This window comes from Glandiceps talaboti, chromosome 3, assembly GCF_964340395.1.
Source record: "Glandiceps talaboti chromosome 3, keGlaTala1.1, whole genome shotgun sequence".
NCBI classification, from domain to species: Eukaryota; Metazoa; Hemichordata; class Enteropneusta; family Spengelidae; genus Glandiceps; species Glandiceps talaboti.
In genome coordinates, this window is record NC_135551.1 from 11232525 (window position 1) to 11258053 (window position 25529).

The following is a 25529-nucleotide window of genomic DNA, read 5'->3' on the forward strand; positions in this document are numbered from 1 at the left end:
TGACAGGTACGTATTAAATGTTTTCTGTCTGCTTGAATTACACACCTTAAATCCAATTAACAAGTAAAGCTACCAAATGTGAAATTATTCAAATCCCAATTAATCGAATGTTATCATTCTAAGTAAATACGAAGACTTTGACAAAAGACATTGGTTAATCAATTAATGCCATAAACAATAAATCCAATAGAGCTGAATGGAATAAGCTGCGTCGAGAACAATTAATGCAACTTTACACACACACACACACACACACACACATATATATATATATATATATATATATATATATATATATATATATATATATGAGAGAGAGAGAGAGAGAGAGAGAGAGAGAGAGAGAGAGAGAGAGAGAGAGAGAGAGAGAGAGAGAGAGAGAGAATTTCTATCCAGCTACTTTAAGTGTATAATTAATTGTAATTATAAAACAATATTCATAGCACCGGTAATGATATTAAACAGCTGAAATGATATAAACTCCATTTGACCATTCCGATCAAAATACATCTTATATTAACAATCACAATTACGAGATGGAAACTGAACGCCACATGTACGGGTAATAAAATAAAATGATTGTTTTCTTCTGTCTTCGAACATTGTGGAGGAAATTACAAGAGCTGAAGTAAAAACTGTCTGCGAATCGGTTTTGAGAAATCCGCTATGAATATTCATGGGTATTTACATTACTTATTAGTTCGGTTTTTGTATTAAAAAATGCATGCTTCACAAATCACATATAAGTAAGGACACATGCTTACGATAGCCAAAAGTTTGTGCTATTTTACTTATGTTTTTAGCTCTGTTGATGATTACGAAATGGTCATGGTCCTTGGATCTTGCTGATACAATCTTCATATTTCGTTTGACGATTAACTTTTATATTTACCTTTGATCTTTTCATATCAATGTAATAGAGACAAACGCATTGATCCACACCTTTCTTAGCTTTGAACTTGCACTGGCAATGCAAATCATAATTATATTATTATGCATTTGGTGTGTAGTCCACGATGTTAATTAGCTATCATTTGAATACGAAATTATATTGTTAGTAATATTATGACCGGTACTTTGAGTTTCCATGAAAAGATAGCACTGTATACACGCATTCATTCCTCAATACCTTTGCTGTTTGCATAACAAAACACCCCAACGTTTTTATTTTACTTTAATTTGTATTCTTTTTAGAGGAGATTCAGTTTATGTCCGGTTACAAACCGTATCGTACATGTGCTATAAACCTTTGGTTTTCAGGGAAATTTGACCCCGCGACAAGTCTATCTTTATTGATCAAGAATGTGTACAGTTTAATATTGCCTAATACCTTCCATGTCTATTTGTAACAGTTTAATATATTGGTCCGACTGGGGAGAATCGTCAAGAATCGAAAGCGCCAATCTAGACGGAAGCGAACGACACGTGCTTGTGTCAAGTAATATCCTATGGCCTAATGGTCTTGCACTCGATAAAATCGGTTAGTGTTCGTGAATAATGTTCTGTTACTTTTGTTATTCTCATTAAGGAAATTTCTAAGATTTGGCGTACGACCAGAAAAGTGAAACACAATTTTTTATTAAATTCACACACAACCTCCATGCTGTTAAAAGTACTTTCTGTTAAACACTCTAAAATATCCAAGGGTAACTTAGAGCTCATAAACAGTGCTATTTCTTTTAAACGTTTGATATTTGCTTTATATTCAAACCAATATATCGTGAAGGTGATGGCAAACAAGTCCTGGTTTTACAGAAATGGCAATTTGACAATTAAAATATTCATATCGTTATAATTATTGTTTTATAAGAATTCGCAACAAGAAAATAACACAAAATAACGATTTAAACGACCATAAACATTACAACTGTTACAATACTTACTTCTGCCTTCCGTAGCTAGTTGAGAATTAAAAAATGATTTATGTAATAGTATAGCACTTCAATTTCGAAATCTCGAAAAAAAAATCCATTTTAGGGAATTCCTTGCGAGGGTTTGGGGATAAGTTTAGTGTGTACTTTCAAGAATGTACTGTATTGTCTGGACTTGAAAACAAAGAAACAAACAACAGCCTGAAACAACGTTAACATAGACCAAGTCCGTGCCTGTAAATCAATTATTGCACAAAAGGGTCTACACATCATTTCCTCTACTTACAATAAAGACATTTACACAGTATTTAGGGTGTCTTCCAATTATTATAAGTAGTTATAAACATGGACTTAGTTAATGTTGTTTAAATAAAAGAATACCACAATGTTGTTTTTATCAAACAGCAGCATTAAATGTCTATTTGCAGCCACACGGGCACTTTAATATATGTATTTACAAAGCTCATACTAATTTCGTACGTAAGGATAAAGTTAAGTTTCAATTCTGGTCTTCACGCTTATCGTTGACAACACTTTGAAATAACCTACATGTATGCGATGCGGCCCAACCCCTTGTAGTAACTACTAAAATAATGCAATAATCTATGAAGTATTTTCATTTGCCAGACCGGAAGCTCTTCTGGTGCGATGCCGGAACTGACGTCATTGAATATTACCACTTAGAGCATGGTAGTCGTCATCGCCTTATAACTCTATCTGATGCTGATGCTCGGCCATTCGGTTTGGTAGTAGTTGGTGATTACCTTTACTGGACACAATGGGATAAAAACCGACTACAGAGGGCTGATAAATCTACTGGCGACAATGTTGTCAGTGTTGGACATCAAATGTTTGAAAAACCAAACGACATCCACTTCTTTAGTTCTGCGAGTATGCCAACGACAGGTACGGAGCTTTGAGTTTAATGGTGACTAACAATGTAGGAATTGGTTGTCTAATAATTTATTCAGGTATCCTCTTTGACAACTTCTCTAATATAAATGTACTCATCCATTAGCGTTCCATAAGTACGTTTACGTAATGACGTCATCTGAACAATTGAATAGGCGACCAATCAATTTCTCTGAATATTTTCTAAGCTAATCATCCTTTTGAAACTGTTACATTTACCATGGATAATATTGGGCATTGATGTTAGAAAATGTCTACATGAAAAACAAAAGGTGTCAACTTTTCGAATGCGAATAAAATGGTTAGCCTCATAGTTTAGATAGTGGCTTTGAGAAAAGGTAAGTACACGACGAAATACATTATATAGCAGCGTGTGTTGTCATTTCTTTCAATTTTGTCATTTACATTGTAATACGTGCTGAGTTCATCACACTTGTTAGCGAAAAGCTTTTGGTGAAAGGTTTACCCGATCAACAACCTTGTAATACCACTTCCAGTGAGTGATATGCCAGTTGTATTGTAACCTCTTCTTTAGTTTGACGCCATATTCTCAAAGACATATGATAATGACTTTATTTATCTTCAGAACCATGTATGGCCCATTGTTCACTGTTATAGTGCATTGTTTTCAAAGACAAGCCCTTCCTCGTTCTCGAGTGTTGTTTTCTCAGTCTGATAAGTATTTTGTTTTTCTTAGGGAAAATTAATGGAAAAGCATCAACAGAGAGTGATCTCACTTCAATGACTACGAATATACCTTACAATATAGATGGAATGAAGTCCTTGACCAACACTATGATAGGGGGGATTGCTGGAGGAGGTGGTATACTTATGTTGATTGTTATTGTCGTCGTCATGGTGGTATTTGTTATGTACTGTAGGTAAGAAACGACGGAAGTTGTCATTTTTATTCCACAAAATCCGACTGTCCACGACAAGGATATCCGTAACGATTAAATTCAAGGGTTAAAGTGGTCAATGAGGCTGTAGACATAAATTATGAAAGTGAAATTTGCACACAGACCAAAATAATTACAGAGGTTCCATTTAGTGTTTTCACATCTTTTGATATCGTTCAATTACTTTTAAAGGCAAGTGTACTATCTTTTGTTGTGATTCCATTCTAATGACGCTCAGTAATTGATTCCCATTTTTTCAGAAAACAAAAAAGAATCCGACATGGCAATGATCCAAATGGTGCTGAGGGGATATATTGTGAAATAGGTGACATAGTAATGTGTAATGTGGTATCACATAATGAAGATGTAGTTACTGATTGGAAGATAAACATATGCAGGGACGATGACAACCCCTTTGCACCGTCATCACCATCATGTGTACAAGAAAAAGATGCGTGCAGAGCACTGGGTTTAGGTGTTGAATCTGTACAGAGTGCTGTTAAATCAGACACATTTACGATTGGAAATTGCTCCCAAGTCAAAACGCGAGAACAAACATGCCTAAAATCCCGCGATGTATCTGGCTGTTATGAAGTACCTATTAATAGTAAGAACGAGGGAAATGAATACGCTGATTGTTCTACAACAACCAAATCGGAACACACATACATGCATCTGAATCGGTGTGAGCCACAACAAGTTGGAAGAGCAAGGTTTGGTCAAAACTAGCCTAAACAAGTGCACCAGGTGGACATGAAGAAACAGATTTATGAGATGATACAAAAACAGCTTGAACATTTGAAACGTGAAGGAATTGATAATACCTAATTATAATCCATCAACTCTGCATGGTTTCATAATGGATACCAAACCGTCACCTCAACAAATAATATGTTCATGAAACCAGACTCGTCGAACCACGCACAGTATATGATAACTTGATGACAGGAACAGCAACAGTAGCAGTAGAACCACCACCAGCAGCAGCAGCAGCAGCAGCAACAACAACAACAACTCATATTATATATGCTTCCATGAATTAAGTGCAACCTGAAGGCCAGATTACATTTACATAATACCACAGAAAGACACCAAGACATCTCTTCTTCAAAATTAACAAAGTGAAACGGGTCCGACCCTACACAATACATCTCTATATCCCACCGATGTATATGTTATCATTTTGAACACTAAAATTTCATTTTAGAGTGCATGCATTGAAAAATTATTATTCTTTAAGAAAACTCTAAATAATTACGTTGAAATAGAGTGCTAGGAATAAGTAGATAAATGGAGGTGTTTCAAATACACATTAATACTCAGTCACATATTACATGCATGCCCTTAAGAATTTACATATTAGAGAAGTCTGATCTCTCTAATAAATATTCAGTAGTCGCTGTATGTCTACATGACGTACTATAGTAATTATATATTGATGACGCAAATTGAGAGATTGGTGTCGATAACAAGTAACCGTACTACAGTACGGAGGAGAGTTGGCATGTGTCCAAGTTTTGATGTACGTAGTACATTTGTCGTCTGCTCCGAATGTCACAGTGGTAGTGAACTCTGCTAATTGTCGGCGGAAGATTTTCAAAATGAGACAGAGGAAATTTCGAAGGCAGCTTAGTTGTGGCCCGTTTGTACTTGTGCAAATCAATGGCTAAGGACAACATCAGCAAAATACATGTGTCCTACAATAAAAGTAAGATCTTACACTGACATGCTTACTACAAATCGAAATAAAAACCCAGAGCTTGTCTCACAGTATCGTTTATTTGTCTGAGTGGAAAATCCCGAAACCCGTGAAGTCTACTGACTTAATCCCCCCCCCCCCTCTCCCGGTGATACAATTAACCTGCCGCCATGTCTATCGCCACGGTCTCACTCCAATGTCAAAAACCGAAGCATAAGGTATACCAACCATTTCAAGTAATAGTTTGTGTCAACTGGTGGTTTGTCTCATGACTATTTTTAATGGGTCTATCAATGTACAGACTGTTCTCCTGAAATACTAGTAGCAGATAAAATAAATCCAATCAGTGCATGGTTGTAAGTAGGACACAAGTAGATTCTCTTCAGATCAGCTGTCAAAGTACTTTTATTGTTAATGTAAAGTATTCAAAGTTTGTAGCCGTTATCTTCCCAAGGCCACATACAGGCAGATTACGTTTGTACTAATTACTTCAATTTTTAATGAAAACATAATATTTCTTGCATGTGTAGGCTTAACTGTATATATTTGTTTACTGAATATTATTAATATTGATTCGCATCAATCATAGCACCGATCAATATATGGTTATTCATATTCCGGGGCTAAATAAAGCTCTATTTTGTTATTATATTTTCCCCAAATAGTGGTACAGATAAACCACTCCCGTGCTGGTATACAAGTCGGTTCTGACTAGTGAACTCAATGACTTTTTGTATGCACTTGCTGTCGGTCGCGCACTGCAGAATTTCATTCACTGGTCAAAACGTCTTTGTACATCATCCTTAGGGGTGGCTTGTTGCTTAATCCAAGTCTTGTTTTACTTGGTAATTAGATGATGACGATGATGATGATGATGATGATGATGATGATGATGATGATGATGATGACGACGACGAAGACGACGACGACGAGGAGGAGGAGGACGATGACGACGACGAAAACGATGATTTTATACTTCTTACTTGAATCATTTCCATACCTTTCACAAGTAGTTCATAAAATTGAAAAGTTTTACATGCTTCACTCTTAATGACTAAGTTAAGCAGGATTGTAAGACTTTTATTTCAGCATTTTAGTATGATAAACAAGTGTTTTAAAAATGTAATATGTGTTTTCCGGATGTTAATCTGGCATCCGGTTGAAGGATGAATTAAACCACTTTATCATGCTATCTGTTTGATTTGTTAGGTTAAGGTGTAGACTTCGATGGATGGTGTCACAGCAGAACGAAAGAGACAGTAAGATATATCTATTTTGTTTTCTGAATCAGAAAGTAATAATGCTCACATCAGCACCTCTAAAAAACAGATTCTGAAATCGAGGTAACTACATTTGCAACAAGATTACAAATTCTCGGCATGATGAGAACTTAGAACATCAATGTAAAACAGTATAGCAGATTGTTGCTGCAATATTAGTCTTGTAAATGTCTTGATTGCAAGGGACCTTTGGGTGCTTGAAATATCAAAAGAATACCTAAAGGTCTTGCAGTTAGACTACTGTAATATGGCACCGTATTTAGACCTACATACCTTCGTGAAGTGCATAAATGTTTAGTAGTACATATATGTAGCTTGCTATTTCTGTAAACAATGTAATAATATAATTCAAATATCTCAAATATCTGCAACTAAATATCAAAAAAGTTCTATCAATATGTTCAGTGTTTCAGTTCCGTGTTACACCACCAAATCGTAAAGTTGTAATCAAACTGTGGACAATGTAATGTGTAAGTTTAGAATATTTCGAGTGATTATTTGATCCCTTCATGTTTACAGCTTGGCACACATGTGTGTTTTAGTGGTTTAGGAAATAATTGCAACAATGTGGCGCTTAAGTGCTGTTCTGCTATCAAAGTTAAATTATTATATTTGCCATGAACATGCATGTTTGATATACGGTGTGTAAAAAAGTTGATGAGGTCACAATTGACGGTCTAGAACAAAGCCAATCAATGTTGGAAAATTGGGGGAAAATTGACCCAATTAAACAACTTAGTGCACTGCCCAACATTGCAACACAGTAACAACATTTTCTTTTTTTACTCATTTGCATTGTTGTGATAATGTTATTTTCTATGAATAAATGTACGCGTTCTGGCAGCAAACTCGCCCTTGGTATGGAAAGATTTATATCAAAACAAAGAGAGAAGATTTTCAATTTTGATCGAAGAAAATATCGTATGGATTTATCTTGGTGAATTCTCCAGCAAGAATTTTCGGTATAAAGCTGATGATTTCCCCCGGAAGTTGAAGCTGACCTGGTTTGACCGACGATCTCAGCTCCTCATGCATACTTTCAGAAACAGAAACACGCGCGAGTATCGAACGAAGTAAAAACAAGATTTTAAATTTTCAAATAGTGAAGAGATCGTATGATTTCCTGCAGAAGTGATCTTATGGCCAACTACAACATGTAATGTGAAGCTATTATAGAACGGTGTAGCATAGCTCTCACCATAGCAAGAGTTTTAATAAGCCAACAAAAGAGAAGGAATTGTTACTGTCACAGCGCATCTCTGAAATGCCCCCACTTTGATCTTTTCCCCATGTGTTTTCCAGCCAATACAGTCTGCAGATCCACGGGAAAACACAAAATAACTCTACCTACGTTAATTGCTACTTCTGAAAGACAACTGCAGTGCTAATCATGCACAATTACAATTAAAAAAAATTAAATTCACATGGAATTTAGACATTTCCTGACCAGAAACAATGATTTTCTTTTTTGTGGCCACCGTGTCTAATTACTGAAATATGCCAATAACTTATTAAAACTTACAAATACATCAATAATATTTTCAGGACAGATTGGCTTAGGTATTGCAAATGTATGTATCAAATTATATTGAATTCGAAGCATGCATTCTTGATATATAGCCTAATTACCAAAAACCACTAATTACACAAATTGTACATTAGTATTCATGGAATGTTTACCAAAACCTAATCGGTTCTTGCCATTACCGTAAGGAATACGTCTTCAAAATTTCGTTTGAATTGAGCCAGCTGTTTTGGAGAAACCAATGACACACACAGACACACAGTTTGAATTGAGCCAGCTGTTTTGGAGAAACCGATGACACACACACACACACAGACTTTGACCCACTAATACATGTCTTCCTTATGGAAGAAAAAGGGAGGTTTAATTTGAGACATTCGAAGACAGTGTTCCTTTCCACAATGGATTGTCTTTATGACAGCAAATGAACTCACACATTTAGGGGGCCTTTAGTAATTGCAAGCGGGGAGGGCTGGGGACTTTATGTGTGTGTGTGTGTGTGTGTGTGGTGTTCTCATTTTAGAAAGTGGTTCTCGGGGGTGGGCTACATTTATGAAAATGAAATTAGGGAAGGGTTATATGTCACATGGACTCATTCTACAATCTACACTTTGGCATCCCGCCATTGCACTGCTCCCACATACCAGTGCTGTCCCATCCCTGCCACCATTGTACCGTAATATCAAATCATATCATTCAAATCGCTTCTTACACCTTTGCACTAAACCAGTCGTTATTTGTAGTGTTAGGAGAGGACTTTGTCTCACGGGAGGGAAGGAATAGAAGCGGTTGGAATATTTAACAGATGATTGGATACTTTCAATGCGAGGAAAAGAACGCACTGAATACATTTCTTGAATTTTAAGATATTAAAAAAAATTCTTTGTTATTTTTGAAATTAATGTTTTGTTTTATTTTTCCAGCTATTAGTGTAATATCAGGCGTGCAAACATTTAACCTCAATTACAAGGTAATTAGGCATCAAAACTAGCACATTAAATATTTGACAAGTCCGCCTGACATGCTCATTATTATATCAAGGCAACAGAATCGTCTAATAGACAAGTTGAATTGTAATTTCAAACAACACATAGATGGATGGGGATTTATTTGATCACTATGTTTTAAGATATAGATAAAAGTCCGTATTTGTATTTCAATAATCGCAAAACCAACCAAATATGTGAAAAGTTCGTAAATCACTTCCTGCATGTAGAACGATTTTTTAGCTCCGCTGTCAGCGAAAGCTAAAAGCGTAGCTTTAGGTATAGGTTGTTTAGAGTATAGAGAGTAGAGTGAATCATAGGTGTCCGTCAAACTTTTATATTTTCATTATTTTCTCCGAAAGTGACAGTCAGTTTTCTTAGATATTTGGTGTGCATGTTCCCTGGGGGGAGGCTATTCAGATTTGTTCATGCCAAGTTGATCTGTGCCATTTTCAATTTTTTATGATTTTTTTTCATAAAATGTCATTTTCATCATCTCCGTGAAAACTTATTGTCAGATTGCTTTGATATATGGTGTGTTGATGCGCAGGGGGTAGCTTACTCACGTTTGTTAATTTCAAGTCAGCACATCTTCATTTTTATTTTTTATGATTTTTTTTGTAATTTGAAAAAAAATGAATATGTTAATGAGCATTATGACCGACGCCATATTGGAAATCAGTCGACGAGACTATAAGTAAACTGCCACTTTTCAAAAGACACTATTGACGTCAAACAAGCAATGTAATATGTGCTATAGTCATAATTCTACGCATTGGGCGCCCAAATGCATGAAGTGACAAGCGTTTATTCGAAACAGGGTTGTAAACTTCAAATCCAAATTCTGCACCCCTTCTACATAATCAGCCAGTCCGCAACGTCCTTATTTGCATACTCTATCCTGATTCGACCAGAAGCTGAAGCTGACCTCATTTGACCGGGCGATTTTCCACAGCAAGTAACAACACAGGACGTTCTTGGTACTCACTAAAATCTCACTTCAGACCCACTATAAAAATGTGATGTTTTCAGATAACATGTAACTTGTGATTAATTCTATATTGTCGTGCAATTTGGAGTGACAGTGAACCAGAATTAAGACAACTTGCGTAAGGAAGGCATGCGGTTGAAGTTATGCAAGAGCAGTCTAACTGCGGACTGAGAATCAACCAAATTTTGTTTATTGGCCGACAGTTCACATGTAAAGTTAAACGACATGAACGTGTCTTGCCATTTCCAAAATGCAAATATTTGGCAAGTAAAAATAATTAAAATAATCACAACTTTAATTTGGCTTCAGACTTTGCATTATGTTTTGCGTATCTTTCCCCGTTTTACATGTAAATCCGAAAAGGTTCTCTCGTCATGTCATCAGTGATCATACCGCGAGGGGCTGCTTTGAGTACGAGCGAAGTGAGGCATGTTGAGGTATTTTGTTGAGAATTATAAATATTGCGAAATGTCAAGTACAAGGTTTACATACAATGGAATGATGAAAAAAATGGCCGAGTCTGCTGACAGGCGCCGCGCCGGTCACAAGAAACACTGTAAATTCCATCTTTCTTAGTTTCCGTACGGCGACAACCCCAGGTACCCGGATGCACGAGGGACTAACCCGGAAGCAAGTCGTTGTCAGCCATACGTTACAGTGGTAACATCGTCCGAGAAATCGCTGCGTTCAGAGTGTCATTATTCACAGAATTGTTGTTTACGAGTGAAAACGCGTTTTGAATTGTATAAATCTAACAAATGAAGACATGTCAAGTTATATTTTGAAAGTTGTATCGCTAGTTTGAGACGATTTTCTCACGTATTATCGAGGCTTACTTGGACTTGGACCTTACTCCAGTTCATCGTGAAGTTTAGTTAGTCTGATAATTCTTTCTGGTTTAGTTTACAACACTTTTGATCACACAGATTTTGTTGTTGTGATGAAAAGAAATTAAAAAAAAATCACTTCAACCATTTCGTTGTGTTTTCTTTATGAAAGGTAATAGAACATGAACGAGTGTTACCACTGTAACGTATGGCTGCCAGAATGACTCTCTTTCGGGTACTTGGCGGGGATTGTCGCCGTCCGGAAACTAAGATGGCGATTAATACATTTCTTCCCTATATATATCTACTACAACTTGTACAAGTTGAATGTTGTTGACTTGGTAAATTTGTTAGAAAATTGAAATTCAAATTGCCTCAAAATTATTTTAGATCCCTAGTTTATTTCATTCATCATTAAAATTTCCCAGGGTTAAAGCTGTAAGACAATGGAATTATTTATAGCCAACCTCAAAATCCTCTTTTTTTTTCTTTTTCTTGTGTGCATTTCCCAGTCATTTTTTTCTGAGATTTTGTGCAATTTTTCATAACAGTAGATTTTTGTTATAAAATGGTGACTATAGTATAAAAGTACAATACATTACCAACTTCTGTGTAAAATGTGTTTTACAGTGAGACATCATATGAACCACTAACCACTTTATTGATCGCTAAAACAAAACTGCATAGTGAAGAGCTGAAGAACTGAACCACTTCTACGTGTCACCAAAATAAAAAATAAAATAAAAAAAAACCAGCGGAGCTATTCTGACCGATAGGTCGCTTGTTTTATATATGACTATTTAGTTGTTTACAATCCATTGAGTCACCACCAAAGTGGTCCTGATCTATGATGTTTCATATTTGCCAAGTAGAACAAAACATGCAAAAGTTATGTATTAATTAACAATCCAGAAATAATGCCTATTTCTTACTCATATGGCCACTTCATGAATATCCCTATCGCTTTAGTTGACCAATCGAGCTTGTATTCGATTCCTTTAGCTTAACCCTATATGGACAGATGAATGCACAGACATGCAGTCACGTATAGTGACGCTATACCACCATCACTATTACGCCGCAGATGAACTCTACTTAGTTGTAGTAATAAAGGAAGAAGCCTGTCTTTGTGCAGTAGTATTTGTTTTATTGATCTATCGATTACGAGTTATACATCAACAATTCTACTCACTCAAGGTAGATTCAACTTGCAGTTTCACCACGTACAAACTAATATTTTAATGCTATCATTCTCTGAGTACTTGGAATAATTTTGCGCACATGCAATAATGGCGATAATTTCAATGCTTCTACTTTTCTGCACTCTGTTTTGTGGCATATAGGTTTGTTCCGCATGGAAGACTGCCCACTACTTTTATTCACACCTAACAATGTTCAAATTCCTAACAAGATAATGCTACTCTGTCTTTTTAAGTCATTAAAACTTGTTAAAACTTAGTTATTATAATAATCACCCTGTTACCAGAGGAAACTTCCCTTAATGTATATCAACACAAAACACACAATCATATAACTGTTCATTCATTTCAGAATGTTTCAGTGGCTTTCCTTAAATTTGCGCATATGGTAAACAAATCTCTCGAAGCAAATGTTCAAGATAAACACTTTCACGCCGAAGTTTATAACCAATGCTATCATGTAATACTTAACGATGTAATGTAAAACTACCTCAAAGGTCTTCACGATGTAATCAGTGTATCAATAACATAGTTTTTATAACCATGTTAACCATATTGGCATAATTCAGTTGTACACACTTGCTTTCATTACGTTCTGTCCCCTGGTAGGAAGCATGCATTGATTTTCAGTATTATCCCCCACAACATGCAAACGGATGACCAACTTTAATGCCACAAAGGTCTTAGAAACTACATTGAGCCATGCATATTTTCTTAGTATTTGTTATACATCCGTATATAATATAGTATACAGTTACATTTTTGTTCGGTTCGATGGTGTAATCTTTTAAGGAAGAAGTTTTTCACACCCGCCGCTCCATTTTTTTTCAACAGAAGGTCGTATCAGACCAAATCGTAACTTATTAACTGTTATCCAACTGCTGTTATACGGACAGCTGCAAATTACCTTTCATCGACTCTGTTTGATACAACCACACACAAACATATAAGGTACTGCATATGCTACACTTTAAGATAACAAGATTGATTGAATATAGTTTCTTGTAGCATTTTGTCTACAAAATGAAATGGATTATTAACCTGCCACCATTCAGACATAAAATGCAGACGTCAAAACATTGGCGCCTGCGCTTTGTTGCAATACGTTTAAATGGTTTATTTAATAGACAAAATATACATTGCGATCTTGCACTGCAGTGTATAATATGCGGTTTCTTATTGTTTTCTGCGTGATTGTACTATGTATCAAGTAAAGCCGGTGAACGGTAACTTGAAAGAGTCTGTATGTAACATACAAAACAAGGCAATGGTTACATTTCCGGTCACATTTACACAATGGAATATGTGAACTGGGTTATCTTAAGTTGTTACATTTGAGAAAACGTTTTCCAAATAGATTACATCACAAATTAAACCACTGTGTACCATAAAGAAGACTAATTCATAAGTCTTATAGTATCAATAAAGTTTCATTTTTCGTGCGATCAAAGTCCTTAATAAGGGATGTCATTTCTTGTTCATACGGGATTCCTTCGTTGAACATTAATTTATATCCGAATGAGGATTTACTAAACTACTTCCAATGGTGACATGGTCTCCCTTTCCGTTGACTCTTGGCTAGACGTTGTATGATAATAAGTTGTTATATCCAGCGTTTCAGTTTGACCGTCAGCTGTAGTTTCCAGTATATCACTTTGAATTTCAACAGTAGTTTCCAGTGTATCAGTTTGACCTTCAGCCGTACTTTCCAGTACATCAGTTTGACCTTCAGTTGATATGCCGATCTCTAAAGTAAAAGGGTAGGAAACTGATTCTAATTCTGTTGATGTAGTTGTCAGTTGAGGCACTGCTAAGGTGAGAAGAATTTATGGCATAAAAGAGAAAATGGGTTGCACCATAATAATAAGGGACTGAACATGAAATTCCTGATGGTTTGGCGCCGGGGCGGGGGGGTTGAATAAACTTTCCTTTGATTTAAGATTAAACATCAGGAGCGGTATGTATATATAGTAATTATTCGATTTAGGCTACATTTGTTTTTACTTTTGGACATTACAGCAATGAATCTTAAGCAGGTAATGTGTATTTATTACATCCCCTTTGATCTAATATAAGTAATTCATTAATTATGCAAATTTACTTATTTTCAGAGAGTTGTCATTCTTCGGGTGGAAATACAAGAAAGAAATTTTAAATATGCTGATATTAGTCATTGTATAGATATAGACATAGTTTATGTATATTATACTAATGCAAGCCACACCGACAACATATATTAATGTTGCTGATAAATGTAATTTGAGAACAATCAAAGTCATAATCATCTTGTACTAGTACTGAATTACATATAGATTTTGAAGACACCATTATTAAGATAACGCCTGAGAATCAGACAGACAGACAGACAGACAGACAGACAGACAGACAGACAGACAGACATACACACACACACACACACACATAGGCATGCAGGCAGGCAGACAGACAGACACTGCTATATTTCACCACCTTGTACCTAGGTTTCATAACTTCCATCAATATGATGACATTTTTAGATACCTCGTTCAGTCTGATGAAAATAGTATTAACTTACCTAATTGACAACGATGACCCCTATAACCATGTGTACAGTAACATTTATACTTAGCAATACCATCAACACATAAAGCTCCGTTCTCACATGGGTTGTTAGCACATTCATTAATATCTGAAAGGTAACACGACAATTTGCAAGCATCTAGGTTATATTACACATACACTGATCCCATATAAACATGGACTAATATCAACATTACTCTGAGCATTTAATTTATTGCTATAGTAAATTTCTATTAACTTTAACAGAGCTTATATTTAAAAAAAGAAAAAAAAGAGGTCTCTAGATCATACATGTTTTCCACCCTCAACAGAATGAACAATCAGACGTCATATCACACCAGATACCCTGGTGTAGTCTTTGCAATTTGCAACACCGAATTCAGTATGGTGAATTTCCCGCTCCAGGAACAGACATTACTGTAAATTGGTACACGTGATATTTGTATAACAAAAAAAAAAACAGTAGTAAATATTTCGAGATAGCTCTTATGACATATGACTGCGATCTTCATATGCCTTGCACAGTACTTTAGAGAGTGACCAGTTTATCTAAAAATATGATATTGACGATAACATGAAAATACAAACCTGTTTGACAGTGGTGTCCAGTATAGCCAGGTGTACAGTTACACATATACCCGTCTATACCGTCTACACATGTAGCTCCATGCTGACAGGGTTGACTAGAACACTCATCTACATCTGAAACAAATAACATTTAAATGCAAGTTTTTCCAATTTAATGTTGTACACAAAATAACGCTAAGCACCATCTATATTACTGAAGGTGAGTTGTTCCTTTTGTGTGCCACGTTTACTCCGAATTAACGTAATAGTTAACAAAACTATTAGCAAGAGTTATATTCGCCTGACTTTTATGTGACATTTGTAAGATTCATTACTAGTAATGATGCCTTTCAAGCGTTACTCAAATGAATCGATTTGCCTTCATCTATAATCAAGCCGTGGTGTCCACATATGGCCGTAGCGCTCCTTTCTGTGCACAGACAATACAATGGTGAATCTTTCCGAGATATACCGAGGTCTATGAACTGATGTTGCTGATTTAAGTGTTTAGTTCAGCCAAAGGGTTTCGGTGCACACTCGCTTTTGTAAAAAAAAAGGTATGTATCAGTATGAAACAATTAGGTTTTGGTTTCAACTTGACTGTTTTGTCAATCTTTGCTAACAAGTTTACACACCACAAGTTCCTTCGAGACCACCCACGTACAGTCATGGGAAACATAATTCAAAGTCGCTCGCACCGGATCTGCATGCTGGGGAAGACGTCACGTCCAACATTGCAGGTTGATGATCCAGATACCTTCGCGACAGGTTATCCATGTCTCAAGCGAGTGATACATTTTATTACAACGAACAGGCATCATAAACCCATTGTTGCATGACTTGGAAGAAATGTATTGTGTGATGTCCAGTGCGGGCGACTTTAGATTACGTTTCCTCATACTCCCATCGTCCCATAGTAGCCTCGTTGTAGTCACTGAATTTATAACCCTACATCGATGACTTAGTAATTGAACACGCAAATGAATTATCATGAACACTGATCTACAACCGATCCGACCCTGGGATTCGATCACAATTCATGGCGTCGCTTGCCAGTCTATGTCTATGTCTTGGTCACGCAAACGTGAACACTCTGATATCTGAAACACTTCTTTGCTCCAGATACGCACCTTTTTTTCATGGAAAATGTCATATAGTTTGAAGTAAGCTGGGAGAAAATATTAATGAGATATTTGTAGATTTAAATAAGAGTGAAATGATAGTCAAGTGATTTTGAACCATCTCCGTGTATTTTGCTTTAGCGAAAACACTGACAACTACTAGTATGTGATCGCCCGGTCGTCAAATTGCAAAGAACAATGAAGAACAGCTGAACACCTTCCTGTGGTCATCTGTTCCTTTCCGTACCGACTCTCAATTGTTTTGCTGCGTTTACTTGTATATCTTTAATAACAATAGTTTTTTAACTAACACCAATGTTCTTCCACTTTCTTTGCTTTCAAAATCAGTCACTTACTGTTGTAGCCAGTCAAAGACAGCCATCCTCAACTGGAAACACACCATGACAACAAAGATATACCAGAAAGTCATGACGTTTTGAATCATATCATTCGGCCCCCAACCCTGTTTTTGACAATTAAAAAATGCTCTACTACCCATCACAGCCAGTATCAATCAGACTTTTTCCATATATTATATTCCACCCTAACTTAACCCATATGACCGCCCCATTTATAACTCGTATGTCCGGACATGAACATGATTGGCTTTTCGCTGACCAAGGGGTATGAGACCATATGTGGAAGTGGGGGATAAGCTTATCAAATATGACCGTAGTTCCATGTAAATTAAAACTTATAGTTATGCTTATAGTCGTTACGTTTTCAGTTTATTGTGGTACCCGCTTGATGCTTTCTCTGAAGATGCCGACGGGATCAGTCTAAAATTCAGTTCTGGTGTATAAACTACAATGTATCACACATATCATGACTCTCACTATCCAATCCATCGGCTATACACTGGAGAACACAAGGACTATACTGACTGTTTTCTATCCAGCACGAAATAAATTGAGAATACGTGGAACTTATATGTACATGAACAGTAGCTCCGACAACTCTGACAAGTCTCTATATACCCCACCAGGCCTCTTTGCTGGAGTTCGCGGAGCGTGTGTTGTCAGTGCTAATCTCGTCTAGTTCCTATCACCGTGTTCCTAAACAGTATCGTTACCATTTACACCTCCACTCACTAAACTTGGTTTAGTCATAGAAAATAGAGAGGACCCTCTCTATTGTCTATGGTTTAGTTAGATACCAATTGGCATCTGGACTAGAGCTAATCACGAGTCCATCACAACGTGCATGCATCATTTTCTGATGTCCGCATTTGATTTGGACATTGAAGTAAATGATTTTACATTTCTGAGTCTCATTCGGTATTTTTCCACTGTTCTATATGTGGTAGCTACTACTTTTGGCACAATAAAAAAAAAGATGTTACGAAGACGAAAAAAAATATAATCGAGATGCACGATAAACATTTTTGGAAAAAAAGTCACATAAATGACTGCAGTATCCATATTTTTAATTGGCATGATTGAAGACTTTAAAAAATGAATGATGATAAAAGTGAGATTTTGCCTCAGTGATGGTTTTTCTATACAAGCGATAACATCACGATACCGGGTACTTCACAAACATTATCTCACTGACTTCAAAACCATAGTGACTAAATCGTTTCGTACAATTAGACGGCATGATGTTTTTTACGTCTCGCACAAGCATATACAATGGTACACTTTACCAAATTGTAATAGACCATGTAAATATTACATTGAAAGATGCAGATCTTGCTCGCGCAGGTTGGGTAGATTTATATGCTACGTTATGCCTTACGCCTAAAAAATAACTGTTTGGTTTCTGTTACCCGACCCACCTAGTTTTTCACTGCCGACCCTTAACTTTTTTTTTACGTGTTCTTGAAAAACTAACAAAATCGCAACAATTGTGAAGTCTCACGAGACATAGTGGATGCAGAAACTGACATCAACTTAAAAAGACAATATAAAACTGTTCCTCCAATCTGTAATGGTTGTACATCTAATGGAAAGAAGCCAATAACACAGAGATCATTTGGAAAAAATGGAAAACCAGAATTAGACACTCGCACATGAATAAAAATAAATCTACCTACCCCACCTATTTATTTATTTTGCCTAATCGGAACAACACAATTTTTTTAATAGGCCTATTTCCTAACTCAAGCTTAAATTATTGGACCCTTGTGAACCAAAAATGTGCGAAAATACAACGCCAAAATAGTAACGCTTTGCACGGTTTTCACACTGAGCAATACGATTAGATCATAGACAGTGAAGTTCTCCAGTGTCTCTGGTTAGACCGACAACAATGAAACCGTTAGCGGGATCTCAGAGTCATACTCATTCACATACAATTTTTTATGGCTGTTCACGTTGGTTAGCAACATCTCTGTCTTTGAGTTTGAATGAAATCGCTGCCATTCCCTACAGGAAACTGTTCTATGGAATTACATGCCAGGAGCGCTTTCAATATCATAGAATGTTTTGTTGATCTTTTTTTTTCTTTTTTTCTTTTTTTTTTCTTCTTTTTTTTTGGGGGGGGGGGTCGACAACTTTTACCAAGACAACCATTATATTAATCATTATAGTAACTACCTAGCATGGCTAATAGCCATACTGAGGTAGAACTGTAGATTGCTAAAATGTTATGGGTTGCTGGTTGTACACAACCTCAGCATATGCCACTTGACTTTCAGGCATTAATAGGTGGCAGAAATAGTCCGCACCAGGGCCGCTCTGTAGTCCGCATAAAAGGGTGACTAAGCCCAGACAATATTGTCCAGACCAGAGGTGTGAACGCATTTAAAGCTGACTCGGTTCTAAATCTTGGTGCATATTCATGAGGTCGACACCTAGAAAATGAACCATGTGTACATTTCTTTTGTCTTTTGTTAGTTAATTTATGCGGGTAAACTGTGTCTTCACTAACATTTTCCACTAAAAGTTTCAAAATTGTCTTGTTTTTTGAAGGACTACTATAATAATATTTCACCGCCCTTGCTTTATTGTCATATCAGGAAAGTCAAGAACTTGACAAAAGCTATTCAAAACAAAGTAATCAAAGTTGTAAAACCAAAATGGTGCCGTGGAGAGTTGTGTCTGGTCATGTTCTGATCATGGAAGTATAACCCACGGTCTGATCTAGTAGCAGTATATCAACGACGAATCTACATTACAAACAAACAAACAAACAACAACACACACACACACACACACACACACGGTGATATTAAAAAGCACGCAACACAAAGGTTGGTTCACATCCCTCGCATCAGTACCGGTACCCATTCTACTGAGTTATAAATATAAATCACATTCTCAGCTACAACATTGAACTTGTATGATACAAAAATCTTCAGAATGTGCGGGCCATATTTTCACTACCGGCATTGGCAGTCACCATCACTGCCTTTAAAAAAAATTAATACAGATAAATGGAAGCAAAAACAATCCTCTTGACGGTAGTTTAGTAGTCAGTTATGAATTATGTAACGTTAAATAACGCTATTCAAATATTTCCCTCTATGCCTCCCATATACCGATAGTAAATCTTCAAACATCCATACAGACATGCGGACTTTGCTCCCTACTAGATACATCCATGTTTTACGTTACTTTCGTATTGCAAATTTAGCTGATGATGTCATGTCAAAGCCACGTGGTCTAAAAACCTGAATCTCCGTACATACATTTCGATATGAAATTATTTATCCGTGATGTTTAGAATTTTGGTCGGTCAATATAGTTTCAATGACCAAGTGTGACCCCCACTGATGTCTAAAGTACTAATATCAGTACCTGACCGGCCATGGCCATGGCCTTGTTTTTGTTTTTGATTTTCTTCAATATTCAAATCTACGTAATGTCTGGTTTGTTAGGCCATAAATTCCAAGCATATTTACCATGATATCACAAATATAGACCAGTTACAGAAAGTAATAAGTGTCAGCAAAATACTGTAATATCGACACTGTTTCACGGATTTTAGGGACGCTGGTGCTTGGATTATTTTACGGTTGACATTACCTAGCCAGTAATATAAGGAGTAGTACATGGGTATTTTATCCCTGGACTCTCTGTCTGTTTATATCGAAATGGAATAAGCTGAAACAGTTCTTCTTTGAGCAGGAAATATGTTGTGATTATGGATATTATATATATACATGTATATAATTGCCAACACATCGGCAACGAGAGTAATGACATTGACTATACGTAATATGTAAAGATGTAGTGTAAAATTGGAATACGGTCGTCAGGAACTAGATTAGGGTAGGGGGAGGCTCAGGAGAAAAATTGTTGTCACGGGAAAAAAAAGAATTGGGACGTGCGTGAAAATTCGGATTGTCTGAAAGGGGCCCGGAGTCACGTACAAATATTTTGCTCATGAGTTGAACCAAATTTAACTCCAGGAGCAGACGTTTAACAAGCGTATTTTTAAAAGGGTGACTGGCAGAGAATGTGTGTCTCTTGAAGGGTAGACAATATACTCGCGATAGACTATGGGTTTCAGGCCACTGTGTCAGACGTGGTCTTGGAGGAGTCAGTACAATTCCTCCAAGAGTGGTAAGAGGCCAAGCCTGAAATAGACGGGTTTGCAAGTAGAAGTTTACATGCCTTGTCTGTGGTTTACATTGTGCACGCAAAACATCCCACAAAACCGGCCATAACTAAAGCGGCATATCAGTAAATATGAAAAACGTGATCTTGGTAATTTGGATACCAGTTCTGAAAATATTCTCCGGGAAAATAGGTTAAAATGAACATCAAGATAGCTGCCTATTTCCCATTGTTTATAAATCGTCAAGAGGTTAAGCTATCCACTCAGATGAACCACTCTTTGTCACTTTATAATCTGGCATTATACATGGGATAATTTCCAAAATGTACATGTTTTATCGTTTCATTTTGGACTTTATAGAAGTTGATGACTAAAATTACCTTACCCTCGATGAAAGTTATGAATGCGACTAGGTTTTACCATAGACAGGGTGGAGGGTCTATGGTTTTACCTACTAGAATTAGTTGCGACAAGATTGTAAATGCACATGGGCGAGTTTTGCCAGATTGCTTTATTTCAAGTGATTTGAAAATTGTGAATGGCGGACTTGGCCGTGGTCCATCGAATCGTCGAGTACTACCGTGGTGGCACTAGTCGTTCCTCACTGGAACGGCAAGTGCCACCTTATGGCGATATTTATTGTCTTTGAACCTTTCTCAACAAATAAATCACACATAACTCCCCAAACGCTTCCATTCTAGAAATCCGGTGCCGACCCTAAACCTTTTTAATAAAGAAGAAAAATCAGTAAAATCGAGAAAATTGTGAGTGAAGTCTTGCCAGAAATGGTCATCAACTTAAAAAAGACAATAAAAAAACGCGGTTCTTCCAATCTGGAATGCAGAGCAGATGTCTTTGAAATAGAATTATTTAGTTTGGTTTAAAATTTAGTTGAAGTGGGCACAAAACTTGATTTGGTTCTGACTGTTCTGAATTTAGGGACACGAAATCGTCTCCCTGATGGCAGGAGTTCAAAGTGTTGGGACATAATGTGGCCTTTGTCATTTACCATTTTCCCAGCTTTGTTTTGTACACGAGATGTAAACATTTCATTCAAATTAGTCTACTTTTCACTCAATACTTTACTAAACACATTTACAATTTTGTTCAAGACACTCTTGTAGCTAGTCCCTAGACTACCAAACCAGCACAACAAAGAAAATGTTAAACCGACTCAAAACTCCGATAGAATGTCTGTAATACCTTGGCATTTACAAAATTTTAGGCCCCTCAATTGTTGTAGACAGTAAACTCTAGATTGACATTTCTTGTTAATGAAATCTGTGTTGGCCTTAACATTTGATTTATTATCCAAGACTGTTCCTATATATATATATATATATATATATATATATATATATTTAGTCACCTGTTCAACTTTAACATTGTCAATAAAAAGGTCGGGCACTACTTTAGGGTTCTTCCTAAAGTCGACCTTTCGTCCAAGTAGTTTTCTTTACACCAAGTAACAAACCTATCAACTTCATCGAAATAAGTACGGTCAGAATTTGACAGGTCAACTAATGCAGAGTTATCAGAATATTTGATAAGTGGATTTGTATCGGTACCTGATGAGCAGTCATTTGTGTAAAGTGTAAATAGTTTGTGTGAGAGTATCGTGCTCAGTGAGGCACCCCTAAATGTTGAATGGAAGGCTGAACTTAATTTTTGGTAGCGAACAAACTGGGAAAGGTTGACAAGAAAATCCATTATCCAGAGGATGAGTTTGGGGTTAACGTTTAAATAACTAAGTTTATGAGCCATCATGTTTGGTTGACTTCTGTTAACGACTGATGAAAAATCAATAACCAATAGTCTTACAAATGAACTTGGTTTTTCAAGATGTGTATACGCATCGTGAAGTAATGTGAGAGTTGCATTATCAGTACCTCTATTACTTTAATATGTAAATTGGTATGGGTCAAGGTGTGAATGTTTTTGTGGGTTTTGACAAAGTAAAATACGCTCGAAGCATTTCATCACAATGGAAGTCAGTGCTACAGGACGATGCCTTGGAAGTTTTTAGGGACCGGACAGATGGTAGATGTTTTCCAAATGGTTGATATCGTATGATCATTGTACGACCAATTGAACAATCTACTGGAAACACTAGCTAACTGCGATGCATAGACATTCAGTAACCTACCACATATGTTATCAGGACCCATAGCTTTCCTTATATTTAGTTTCTTAAAAATAGACAACTCGTTTATCACTGATTTCAAATTAACGTAACTCTTCTTTTCTTCTTATTTACTCTCAAGATCTAACCCGATGTTATCTATTTCCTTTCCAAAATCGTGAATATCAAAGCGACAGTACATTACAACTTCGCCTCGCCACCACCCTGTGTTGCTTGGCAAGGTGGTAAATAAAACAAGTTTGCCTTTGGGATTATATTAACTGGGATTGTCGACACTGAATAATCCGGTCAATCATGGCACTGCGCTCATTGTATGTCACGGCGTACAAGTATAAACGACGTTCATACTTCCATGACCATAGTTTCTGCGACCTGTCATTTGTTTGACCATAGACACTCCACCTTTGTGGAGGGTCCATGGTTTGATGGGATGCGTTAATTCTGGCAAACTTGTTTGGCAAATCGATCTGACGCAATATAGCTTGTGACCGTGGCATGCATAGCTTGGGTCAAAATCTATAACACCATTAAAGTATAAATAATGTTTAAACTTCCACGATAACACATACCTTTGAGAAATTATACTGACAGTATAATTACTCCAAGCACAGACTATTCTCGTGTCAAACTCCGACACGAACTTGTTTTTCCTTGAAGAGTATATCTCGTGAGACCTATGGAAATTATCAAAATCTATATTGTAGTTGAAAAGAGCAAGAATGAAAAGAGGGGAAATTTAAGGGACATCATTTCTATATACACGTGTATTGTGCAAAGAACCCGATATCTTTGACCGCGTTGCCGTCAACCGAGCAATGGTAATATATATATATATATATATATATATATATATATATATATATATATATATATATATATATATATATATATATAAGAGGTAAGTCATAAACTGAAGGAAAAGTGCTCAATACTGAGAAGTAGAGCTGTATTTACACAAAGTACACAAGTTATGGTACGGAGGCCGTTACGATCTTCAGACGACTAAATAACGGAAATTCAAGTGATAGAATTCGATGCGCGTTGTTGAGTGACATGGTGGAATGATAGAATGTATTTGTTTTCGTGGACGATTTAGTGGACGATCTAGTGGAATTAATCTCTAAAAAAACAAACATGAATCATGGTCTGAGTACTTCACAAATGTATTCAATGCTCAAGTCCAAAGTGATGAAAGTTTCTCGATTTCCATGATCTTATCAGATCCACCTTGATAGACATAAATTCAGGCATTAATGGTGAGATTAATATCCGACTGTAGTCTTTTGGACAAGGTAATTACTTTGATAGTCTAGTTCCTATACTGTATCATTACCATTTATACCTCCACTCAAAGTATAGTCAGAGTCGTTACTCTAGAAGTCTTGAAATGCATGAGATGCAATTTAAAATTCATTTACAGCCACCCACACAGTCATTAACATCATGTCTTTGTTAATAAATCACAAAACTCTAACCAATAACACAGTCCCTCATAAAGTTAGTGTTTATTGGGACAGTAATGTTCAAATGTGGTATATTTGTCAGCCCATGATGCTACTTATATACTGTTTACATCACCAAAACATTTAGGTTTCACTGATTGGGTGAACAACTTTTTGTGCTATTTGAGGGGCTTTTGGTTAGACGTGGTTTAGTTAGAAACCATATTGGCATCCAGACTATTACTTTGAAGGAGATCATTGAAGAACAATAAAAATAAAACTCAAGGTGTGGATATGGGATCAGTGTGGCATTCTACATAGACATTCTCCAACAATTCTTGTAGACATGTTATGTAACCATTTTTTCTTCACGAAAGGCATGTTCCCACAGGAATCAATGGGGTAGGGGTTTCTAACATTGTCTTTTGAAAGTAAATTACATGTATGTCAAAACTAAAATTATTGTATTTACTAAGAGATGAAATTCTTAAGAAAATTGAAAAGTGGTTATTGGTGGTCATAAACTCGACGTTGTTCGCTTTTTATGAATATCTAGGCGTGATTATGTCAAGCAGTGGTCTATGGTATTTAGCGCTTGCAGCTCAAGCGAGTAAAGCAATGATTGCGGTCATGAGTCAACTTGCAAAACTTGGGGACCTCCTAGTCAAAACTAAATTTAAAAGTTTTTGACTGTAAACTATTACCGATATTAAATTATACAGTGGAGATTTTGGGTTTTAATAGGTCTACTGAAACTGAACGTGTTCAAAGTAAATTTCAGTGTTATATTTTGAGTCGTATATAAACATATATGTAGTCTTTGAGTATGGGAGCTACAAAAATGCTTGACAAGTGTTCATTACGGGAAGTAGGCTGAAATGTTTTGAGATTGCTGAACGAGAGCTGCAAAACTTTAACCTCAGACCACTTCTCCTCAGCCCTGGTTCAAGTTCTTAGGTCATAGTGGTGTAAGCTACATCTCAGACCACAATGTAGTGACCTGAG

General features: G+C 36.4%; 2 protein-coding genes across 2 annotated transcripts in view; one reads left to right on the forward strand and one right to left on the reverse strand.

The window, feature by feature from the left end:
* The first annotated feature begins 2476 nt into the window (after window positions 1-2476).
* LOC144433037 (uncharacterized) lies at window positions 2477-5908 on the forward strand. Its single transcript, XM_078121349.1, has 3 exons — window positions 2477-2777; window positions 3481-3664; window positions 3943-5908. Exons 1-3 carry the CDS (start codon window positions 2477-2479, stop codon window positions 4409-4411), a joined length of 954 nt encoding a protein of 317 aa, XP_077977475.1. The 3' UTR covers window positions 4412-5908.
* A 6220-nt stretch (window positions 5909-12128) lies between these two features.
* LOC144433038 (MAM and LDL-receptor class A domain-containing protein 1-like) overlaps window positions 12129-25529 on the reverse strand; it is a 39961-nt gene continuing 26560 nt past the window's right edge. Inside the window, exons 22-24 of the mRNA XM_078121350.1 lie at window positions 15337-15450; window positions 14744-14857; window positions 12129-13936 (exon numbers count right to left, since the gene is read on the reverse strand). Coding sequence (XP_077977476.1) covers window positions 13719-13936; window positions 14744-14857; window positions 15337-15450 — 446 coding nt within the window. The 3' untranslated portion in view covers window positions 12129-13718. The remainder of the gene's footprint in view (window positions 13937-14743; window positions 14858-15336; window positions 15451-25529) is intronic.

Bases quoted from the DNA above. Each gene is read 5' to 3' on its own strand.
- LOC144433037 (XM_078121349.1), top strand. From the start codon at position 2,477: ATGAAGTATTTTCATTTGCCAGACCGGAAGCTCTTCTGGTGCGATGCC. The intron at 2,778-3,480 runs GTACGGAGCTTT...TGTTTTTCTTAG, and splicing joins TGCGAGTATGCCAACGACAG to GGAAAATTAATGGAAAAGCA. The intron at 3,665-3,942 runs GTAAGAAACGAC...CCATTTTTTCAG, and splicing joins GTATTTGTTATGTACTGTAG to AAAACAAAAAAGAATCCGAC.